Source organism: Oryzias melastigma, linkage group LG9 (genome assembly GCF_002922805.2).
Source record: "Oryzias melastigma strain HK-1 linkage group LG9, ASM292280v2, whole genome shotgun sequence".
In the NCBI taxonomy this organism is placed as follows: domain Eukaryota; kingdom Metazoa; phylum Chordata; class Actinopteri; order Beloniformes; family Adrianichthyidae; genus Oryzias; species Oryzias melastigma.
The window spans coordinates 4,440,951-4,451,130 of NC_050520.1; the positions used below are offsets into that span (position 1 = coordinate 4,440,951).

Consider the following 10,180-nt stretch of genomic DNA (forward strand, 5'->3'; position numbering starts at 1 on the left):
GTCATCACATGTCAGCCCAAGATGTGATGATGCGTGATGACATCATCACATCATAGACTTTTATGATGTTATGACATAATCACCTGTATGACACATTACATCATTACAGTCTTTGATGACATCACAAGTCAATGGCTGTGATGACACGTCTATGATGTCATTATATACCATTTGTTAGACTCTAAAAAAGCACACCAAAATCTTAATGATAAAAAATGTACTGCTTGGTTGTCTTGCATTTTCGACACAAGTAAAGCTGCTGCAGCTGGAGGACCTTTCTTGACAGAGTGGGTTTTATTTTAAATATAGAAACATATAGACACTGTTGTAATTATATTATTGTAGTATGTTTTGAAATAATTTTATAAATAAATGCTTAATTGCCAAAAAAAAAAGCTTACACATTTTGAATTTTTAAACGATAAAATGGGATAAAGTGGCTCTTGTTGGGTTCTGGTTTGTAATAAATCTAGACTAAATGGCTCTTTTAGCGTATAAAGTTGCAGACCCCTGCCCTAGGTCATTTTTATGACGATGACTATTTCGTGGCTATGGAGTTCAAATCACACCGACAAATCACTCAGACAAAAACATGTTTAAGATCAGTATGTCTGTAAGAAACATTACTTTAAATACTCTTTGTTAAAAAAATAAATAAAAATAGAAAACTTAGGGTTCAATCAATGATGTTGCCTTTGACTAAAAAACAGTAAAAATAAAAACACAACTCAGAGCTCTCCCAAGGAAGAGTTCTGCTGGACTCTTTCCTGTAGTCTCATGGAAGGCAGCATTGATGGCAAAGCCAAACTCCTGATCCATTGGTCCCAGTTTTGATGTTGGCCACCCACACAGGACGCCATCATGGTTTTAATGGTGCGGTTGGATCGCTCGGTGACTGTGGGAGGAAACTGGTTGGGAGCCTCTGGGCCATCTCAGCACCAATACATTTGTACATTTTAAATACTAAAACAACATTGTAGAAACCAAATCTGAATAAAAAAGAAGAAATGAAATAAAAATGAAATGAATTGGAAAGTAAAAGTAAATGTACCGTAATCAAAATTGAAATATAGAAAAATGAAACACAAATAAACCAGAAAAGGTAGGGACTATGGGACATTGCTGATTGGAAGATAATAATAATCAATAAAAATACATTTTATTTATTTACCTGTGCAGGTTTGTGGAGCTTCGAGGATGTGTGGAAACCTTTAGTATCTCAGGCTGTGCTCTCAGAAGGTAATTTCTCTCTCTTGAGGTTGCATCCTTGTGCCTGACAGCCACAGCCAAGGGATTACAGTCTTCTGCCCTCTGGTGGCAGTAAGATGTACTACAGTCTATTAGATGGATTAGATGGAGTTCCGGTAGATGGAGAAGCATTTCAAAATAAAACAACTTCCTGGTTGTATTAATAAAATAAACTCAAGTCAAATTCTCTTTTTAACATGATTTTATTCATAATGAACTCCTGTTTTATAGCTGAAGTCATTAAATACATTAATTCGTTTTTCCACATACAGTAAACGTGATTATATTCTAGGTGAAACGTTTGCATATTAGAGGATATCTATCTATGGAGCTGATGTTAAGGCAAACACAGTGTGAGGAACAACAGGATGAGCTGAAACGTGTCAGAGGATTTTAGATTGTAAGGCACTGCTAGCAAAGTATAGCCCATCCAGAAGCAGGACGATGGTTTGACATCTGCATGGTTACTACAGTGGAGGTGTGCACGCTTAGCTGCACAAAGTCAGGAAGTGAAATGTGGTTTCCTGTCAGTGAGTGGAGACAGAAACATCTAAAGACTGAAGCTGATGAAGAACGAGTGTCTCCATTTAAATGAGTGTATTGCTGTACTTTGGTGTGAATAAAATTATTTAACAAATATTGCTTTGAGTCTCCTCAAGTCTGAGAGTCATCAAGTTCTTCGTGAAATGAGCTTTCAAACTTTGCGCTGTCTCATTGAAGATCCTTCTTCTGCTCCCTTTTCTTCTTCCTGCAGCCTGAGATGGAAATTCTAATTAAAAACAGATTCAAAAACATTTAAATGTGGAACTTCCCCCCAAAACACTCACTTGATGTTGTTTTGATCTACATTCTCTTCATTTCCTAAAAGAAGAAATAAGATCTCAATACATTTGTACTAAAAATATTCTAAACAAAATGTAAAGTTTTGAGGATAAATGTACATGGAAAAAAAAAAAAAAACCACCCCTCTCATCCTCTGCGGGTGGTTTCTCCTCTTAGCTCTGGTCCTCTACCAGAGGCCTGGGAGCTTGAGGGTCCTGCAGTATCTTAGCTGTTCCTAGCACTCCACTTTTCTGGACTGAGATGTCTGAGGTCTTTCCAGGGATCTCCAGTTTTCAGGTTACAACCCCGAGTGCTCTAATCACCATGGGCACCACTGTCACTTTCGCCTTCCAAGCTGTCTCCAGTTCCTCTCTGAGTCCCTGGTATTTCTCCAGTTTCTCATGTTCCTTCGTCTTGATGTTACCATGGCTTGGTACTGCCACATCCACCACAACGGCTTTCCTCTGTTCTTTATCCACCAGTACAATGTCTGGTTAGTTCTCCATTACCATCCTGTCCGTCTGGATGTGGAAGTCCTACAGGATGTTTCCTGTTCAAATCCGCCAGACATCGCTGGATGAGGCAGCTGTAGCCCCCCCTCCCCAGCATCTCACGCTCTGACTGGAACTACAGCTGATGAATGCCTGTATTGTTTCGGTCTTTCTATCATGATAAAATACGCTTTATTTTAAAATGACCTCTGTCTCTCTCGCCTTCTGTCTGATTACATTGATGCCAGTTTGTGACTCATTTAGTCTTTTTATCCGCTAAAAATGCACTTTAAAACACACCAGGTGAAGCAGAGTCTGCTGGCCTCACTGCAGTACGCATGCCTCGAGGCAGAGGGCGCTGGTGAGCCCAGATAATGTATGTAACACCGCGGCTAAAGAATAGAATTAGAGGTTGCAAAACAAATTCCTGTTTAATATTGTTTAGCACCAGCCGTGAACCTCACCGCACGTCACTGATACACACACACATATATATATATGTGTGTGTGTGTAAAAAATGCAATTTTCAATTAATTTTTCAACATTTTATTCAAGAAAAAACTATAGTTAATTTAAGCAAAACATAACCGCAACGTAACGTCCGGCTTTACAGAGACAAATCGCAGATGTTTTTAAGTCTAAAGTCTGCATTTGACTCCAAGCACGGCAACACGAAGCAGAAACACCTGATTGGAAAGAATCTAGACCAATCAGCATGAACCCTCTTGTCTGTGATTGGCTGTTTGGTGGTACATATGTTATTCTGTACTCAGAGATTTGAACGCAGAATTGAAGATAGGGTGAAAGTGAGATGAGGCACAACGCATCTAAAAACATTTGAGCTGCAAATGAAAAAATATGTTCTGAAAGCAAATATTAAAATTTAAAAGATGCAGTTTTATTCTTAAAACTTTACTTTTTTTTTATTTTGATCTCCAAACTGTGACTTGATGGCACAAATATCCGTGGAGGGTCATAGAGCGGAGCGGCTGCATCCTAAAGGGAGGGGGTCGGCTCAAATACCTTTGGAAGTGTTTTTCTTGGACCGTCTTTTCTCGCAGAGGAAAATGACGGCCACCAACAGGACAACCTCAATCAGGATGCCTATGAAGGGCTTCAGAGGCTCCTGGTAGGTGATCACCTGCAGGATTGAAGAGGAAACAAAAACATTTGAAAAAGAAATGTCATGTTTTTATTTTGTGTAATTACTATTATTACAGATCCAGGACTGACCTTCAGCTCGATGGGGTTCATCGTGGTGCCGATGGCGTACACGGCGCCGCAGTAGTAAACCCCAGCATCCTCGTGGGTCAGGTTGATCACTTTGAGTTTGCTTTTCCGCTCTTCGCTGTGGATCTGGAATCGTTCCGGCTGCTCAGAGATCTGCTCCTACAGGCAGAAATCAGCCCAACAATGAGGTTTTGATTTGGACCTAAAATATCAACATTTGTAAAATGTAAAACTGCTTTGGCACCCTTCATCCACCTGAACATTACAGGACGGAGCTGCACCATTAACTCGAGAAAGAATGTGCATTGTTGGGGTTACTGCAGATAGATTTGGTCATTTCAAAATCATTTTCAGGCATTCTTTTCCCAGTTTTTGTAGATTTGGTCTCAAGACATGTAAATATCATACAAAAAGATGTTTTAGTTTTTTTGTCTGTGTCCTGTTGACTCCTCGTTGGCGGAACGTCTCCCTTCTCCGCTCCGATCCGCCGCCTCGCTTGTTCAGCGCCGTCCTTCCTTGTCCAGTCTCAAGCCCGGACCTCTCTCCAACAATCCGGAGTGTTTATTCCCGCCTGAGGCCTCTGATCTTCGCTCCTCGCCACATCTCCGGCTCCCTGCATCTCTCTGCCACTTCCTGCCTCCTTGCACTATCCCGCGCAGCAGTGACGTCATCTCCCAAGAGAGCTGCACCACCTGCTGGCTTGGAGGAGTTCCTACATCTTTCGCCACAATCCCCAAAGACTGTTTCCTGGTGAAAATAAACTCCTTCTTCTCACTCTGGATCCGCTGCTTTTGGCTGTCCTAAACATCACCTGACATGTATATGTGTTTGCTCAAATATATGTTTTGAAAATTTTAAAAGGATATTTTTTTTATCTTTTAATGAACGAAAATGATCCGAACCGTGACCCTAAAACAGACACGATCCGTTACACCCCTAGTCTAGTTTTCAGCTATTATTTAGATTTAATGACCGACCTTTTGCTTCTGTACAATTACCAGCATCAAGCCCAATGAGGCTTTTTTTTTTTTTTTTATGATGTTGGACTTTGTAAATAAAATTCACAGCAGATGCGACTTGTGATTCAGAAGCGTCGAGTTTAAATGTTCAGTCGACATACAGATGAGATGTTCCAGCACGATTTGGGTCGATGTGACGGGGCACGTCAAAACCTAAAGCAAGGTGCATCAACCAATCATGGAGTCAGCTTTGATTATGTGACGTTTTTAGTGACAAGATCCAATATGGCCGCTCAATACGATGGTTTTCTTTCTGAACTTCCATCCATTTTCTGGAGCCGCGGGGATGACTGTCCCAGTTACTGCTGGGAAAAGGCGGAATACGTCCTGGAAAGATCGCCGAGCTGATGGAGCTGGAGTGATGGAGCTGCTACGCTAGCCACCCCCCCATTGGACAAAAACATCATTGTGATCAGATCCTTCTTTTCATCCATCCATCCATCCATCTTCTTCCGCTTCATCCGGGACCGGGTCGCGGGGGCAGCAGTCTAAGCAAAGATGCCCAGACTTCCCTCTCCCCGGTCACTTCCTCCAGCTCCTCTGGGGGGACCCCGAGGTGTTCCCAGGCCAGTCGAGAAACATAGTCTCTCCAGCGTGTCCTGGGTCTTCCCCGGGGCCTCCGCCCAGTGGGACATGCCCGGAACACCTCTCCAGGGAGGCGTCCAGGAGGCATCCGGATCAGATGCCCAAACCACCTCAACTGGCTCCTCTTGATGCGGAGGAGAAGCGGCTCTACTCCGAGCTCTCTCCGGGTGACCGAGCTTCTCACCCGATCTTTAAGGGAGCGTCCAGCCACCCTCCAGAGGAAACTCATTTCAGCCGCTTGTAGTCGGGATCTCTTTTCATCCCAATGTTAGAATAATCTGTCTATTAAAGTTAGAAAAGTTGGAGTTAAAAAAAAATGAGAGAAAAGTGTGAAAACATTCATGTAGTGAGGATTCCTCTCTGTCATCCCCATTGGAAACACGTCCCGGTAGCCAATGAGCTCAAAGCCCCGCCCCCATGTAGAATTATGACCGGCTTGGCAGTGAAAACTCAAAAATCAGAATTGAAACTGAAAACAGAGAACTGAAAAACGAAAAAAAGGAAAGTATAAAGTACAAATAAACTTTTTTAAACTGGTAATAGTTTTATTTTTCTAGTTTCAAATGTACTTTTTTTTTCAAATTTTCAACATTTTTCAACAATTCCTTCAAGCTTACAATGTGTATTTTTGAGTTTAAAACTGCTTTCAAATTTTCAATCTGTTTTTTCGTTCACTTTAAGCAGATCCTGATTTGTCCCCATAAGAATCCTCTAGATCAACCTGTAAAGTCCAGCTGCCATGAAGAACAGAATCCGGGGAGAACACGAACCGGATGACCCCGAATCAAAGTGACCAGCTGGACGTCGACCGCTCACCTTGTGTGTTTTATTCCCCCTAAACCAACGCCAGCTCAGGGGCTTTGGTTTGGCCTCTTCCATCTTACACGGCAGCACCACAAAGTCGCGGACGTAGCTGACCACAGGCTTATCTCGGACCTCACCGAACGGCGGAGCTGAGGGCGGAGTCAGAGGGCGGAGTCAGAGGGTCGGCGAGCTGCTGTCACTGCCGGACTGACGGTCGGACTTACTGGCCAGAATGAAGTCTGCTCGGACGCCATTCTCAAACACACAAGAGTAACTTCCCAGCATCTCCTCGCCGGAGATATAGAACCTGTTGAGATAGAATCTGTTCAGTTGTTCTGCTGCGTTTCTGTCATAGAAGGAAGTTCTCACACTGAACTGAAGAGACGAAAACTCTTTAGGACGGAAACTAATAATGATTGTAGTTTTGATGATGTAACATGACATTTATTACTTCATAAATAATCTCCACTAGATCTGATCAGATTATGGCAACTTAATAAAACAAATAAAAAGAAAAGTCGGTACAGTTGCATAAATTAACTTCTTCTATTTCAAGCAACAAATCAAACTCTACCTGACTTTAACTAATAATCATTTTCTTTACATGTGCTTATTGTATGAATAACAGCAAGAATGTCTATTATTGATTAGTTACATCAATCAGACGATGACATCATCTGCTATCATCTTCATTAATGTCTTTATTTTCTATAACTTCATATCTCAAATAGGTTTGATTAGTTTTGTCTTTTTATGGCTTATTATAAATCAGGAGTTTAAAAATCAAAACTTAAAAGAGTAAATTTAGACAACATAAAAACAAGTTTGAAATTCTTTTTTTTAAAGAAATTTGAGAATCGTTTGAATGCAAATAAAAACATTAAATTATGACATTTTGGATATAGTTTAAAGATTTAAGTCAAATTCCTGATAAAAATTCACATTTGAAGAGTCAAGTCAATAATATTGAAATAAGTCTGCATTTTTAAACTGAACTAAAAAGGATCAGGACTCTGAATTCTAATAAAAAATATTAATTCTGGAGGAAATAAATCCAAATTCTAAGAGAGAATCAGGGATCTGACTGAAAACCAGAATTTAAAGAGGAAATCGAAGATTCAATTTAATTAACGTCAAAAAGTCCAACATGTAGGGAAGCCAAAAATGCATCTCAAAACAACCTTTAATTTCTTGTTATAACGAGATAATAGATTTCATTTCATTATAACGAGATAGAAGATCTCATTATAACGAGAAACCAAAATGTATTTTTCTCGTCAAACGAGATGGTGGATCTTGTTAAAATGAAAAAAACAAACTTCAATTTCTTGTTAAAACGAGATATTGAAGTTTGTTTTGTTTTTTTTGGTTAAAACGAGATGTTGGATCTCACAAAAATAAAAAAAACTTTAATTTCTGGTCATACTGAGAAAATAGATCTGATTATAAGCAGATAGTGGATCTTGTTAAAACGAGAGATTGAAGTTCGTTTTCTCGTAGGGAAGGTCCTTTTCAGCTTCCATAAATATGAAAATCAGAATTCTCTGGAAAAAAAATCAACATTTTGATCTGTAAATACTAAAACTGTAAAACATATGATCCTTCATTTCTTTTCAAGTAAACTATTTATAACACCTTGTGGAGCATTTTGGGAGATTAAAATAGAGGAGAGTTGTTTATTTAACGCCCAATCAATTAAAAATTGATTTTTTTTTACTTTTTTTTACGTATGAATGTTCCAGAATCCCCTTAACTCTGTCATGTGTGATAAAAATGAAGCTCCTGAGAGACTGAAGCACTTACAGCCGTTGGAGATGATACTGCTGGTTCTCCAGCGCCACGGTGAGGCGGCTGTCTGGAATTTCCCGTCCATCCTGGCTCCAGAAAGCGGAGATGTTTGGAAGATTGTTGTGGTCGGCGGTCAGGGAACACTCCAGGGATAAATTGACCGGATTCAGCAGCTGGACGTTTTGGGTTGAGTTTTGACCTGTGTGTCACAGGGAGGAGGAGTTGACCGCCGGCTGGAGGTGAATTCAGCCTCTGAATCGCTGGACTGAAGGTTTCATCGTCATCGAGGAAAGCAGAGATGCTCGAGTGGTTCCAAACTTACTTTTAAGAACGGCAACTTTCCTCATGTCAGCTGACAGAGCGGGGACGGACGCCAGCGGCTTCGGGCTTGGAGCCAGCGTCTCTGATTGAAAAAGCAATAAAGTTATTATCAAAAAAAAAAAACTAGAGGAAAACAAACAAACTGGACAAACAAAAAGTCATTCTCTTTACACGTAACGTTACAGTGCGAACTCTTAGTGATTTCAGTTTATTATGCTAAGCAAGCCCATTCCGTGAAACTCCAACCACACTGGCCCCGCCCCCCTTGGCATTCCAAGCAGGAAGTGGCTCCAAGAAGCCAAAACCCCACAGACTTCTAAACAGCTGTTGGTCAGAATAACTATTCTGGCTCTGATGCTTTTGTCTTCTTGATAATCCTCTTTTTTTAAAATATTTTTTCTGTAGTTCAAGGTATAAACTGACCAATCAGATGTCTCAGTAAAAGTAGGCGGAGCTTGCTGGCCTCCATGTTCAGCGTTTAAAACGTTAGACAGGTTTTGTGTAGCCCGGGTAAGAGGTAGGGGTGTGGCCTTCCAACAAGCTTAGTCCTGATTGGTGGGAGTGGTTACCATAGAAACGATAGACCAATGGATGCTCACTGGTTCCAACATGGCGGCCTCTATGTGGCAAGAGGCTGGTGACTGAAGTGACTTGATCTGAGTGGAGCTGGATGACAATTTAAGGTTTTATGGATTAAAGTAATTTTCAAAAATAAACGTCTTTTTGTTAAAAGCTGATTTAACACTTGGAAAAATTCTGAATTAAAAATGTCAAACTAGTCTGTACTGAAGAGTAAAGTTATGCAAAAGAATAACTTAAAAGGAGTACATCTTTATACCTGTTATTAATTAAAAAGTATACATCAATGCAACCATTAAATGTTAAAATGATTATGCATCACCATCAAATGAAGTGTTTTCTCAAGAATTCATTTTATTGTAAATTAAATATTGACAAACATTTTTAAACAAAAACCCAATTTGCCGAATTTAATATATTTTAATTATTATTGTCAGACTGATTTTGTTTTTTGGGGACAGGTATTTACTCCAACATCTGTACCAGCAGGTGTTGGAGTAATTTTGAATTAAATACTGTATATATGTATACTTTCTGTTTATTTCCGTTTCAAACTGTGAAGAAGACGCGCGTTTCTGAACAGTTTAACCTTTAAAGAGAAGAAGATGTCATTTCAGTCCAACAGTTTTAAGGTCAAACAGGAAAGTCTCTTCTTTCCGGTCTCAGTTCAGACAAGATGTTCCAGCAGCGCCGCTGGTTCTGGTTCGATTCCTGACATTCTGACTGGGCCTTTAAACGGAGACATTTACAGAACATAATTAAAAATAAATGAATAAACTTTTAACCCTTTCCGTTCCTCTCTTTTCTTCACGGCGTGGCGGGAAACACTGAGACGACCCCGCGTCAAAACGTCAGCCGGACATGGACTTACCTGCGTGGACGCGTCCGCAGGAGGCCGTGAGGACGAGGAGGAGCATCAGGAGCAGCTTCCAGGAGGCCGGCATGTTCTCCATCCTGCGTCCTCTGAGCGCGAGCTGCTCTCTGCAGCAGCTGCTGGTGCGCGCGAGCGCCCCCCGCCCTCCCCCTTCGGAAGGTGACGCAGCGATGACGTCACAGGATGCTTCTGTTCTGATGATTCAGGAAGTTTACAACCTGAAAAAAAGAAAAAGAAAAGATGGCAGGAGTATTATTACTGTTATTTACTTGTTAATTATTATTATATTCTAGAAAAGTTGCATTTCCTGTGATACTGCTGGTGTCAACGCTTTTACTGATTGCTAAAGGCGTTTGCTGAAAGGCTAAAGCTAAATTCATACTGCTAAAATTGCTAAAGGACTTAAAGTTACCAAAATT

General features: G+C 40.6%; 1 protein-coding gene across 2 annotated transcripts; it reads right to left on the bottom strand.

Moving 5' to 3' along the window:
• Positions 1-1,432: 1,432 nt before the first annotated feature.
• emb (embigin) lies at positions 1,433-10,126 on the bottom strand. 2 transcript variants are annotated; one of them, XM_024274783.2, is made up of 10 exons: positions 9,759-10,125; positions 9,477-9,616; positions 8,310-8,390; positions 8,003-8,186; positions 6,424-6,506; positions 6,212-6,348; positions 3,795-3,950; positions 3,585-3,702; positions 2,076-2,109; positions 1,433-2,003 (listed from the first exon to the last, which is right to left on the bottom strand). In XM_024274783.2, exons 3-10 carry the CDS (start codon positions 8,332-8,334, stop codon positions 1,943-1,945), a joined length of 798 nt encoding a protein of 265 aa, XP_024130551.1. In that variant the 5' UTR covers positions 8,335-8,390; positions 9,477-9,616; positions 9,759-10,125; the 3' UTR covers positions 1,433-1,942. The 2 variants fall into 2 exon arrangements, with proteins under 2 accessions (XP_024130551.1, XP_024130550.1); XM_024274782.2 differs by lacking the exon at positions 9,477-9,616 and having other exon boundaries at positions 9,759-10,126.
• Between the last annotated feature and the right edge of the window lie 54 nt (positions 10,127-10,180).

Coding starts and splice junctions, on each gene's coding strand:
- emb (XM_024274782.2), bottom strand. CDS start 9,840: ATGGAGAACATGCCGGCCTCCTGGAAGCTGCTCCTGATGCTCCTCCTC. Junction 3,951..6,211: donor GGGGGAATAAAACACACAAG/GTGAGCGGTCGA, acceptor TTCTGCCTGTAG/GAGCAGATCTCTGAGCAGCC. Junction 2,110..3,584: donor CAAGAAAAACACTTCCAAAG/GTATTTGAGCCG, acceptor TTCTTCTTTTAG/GAAATGAAGAGAATGTAGAT.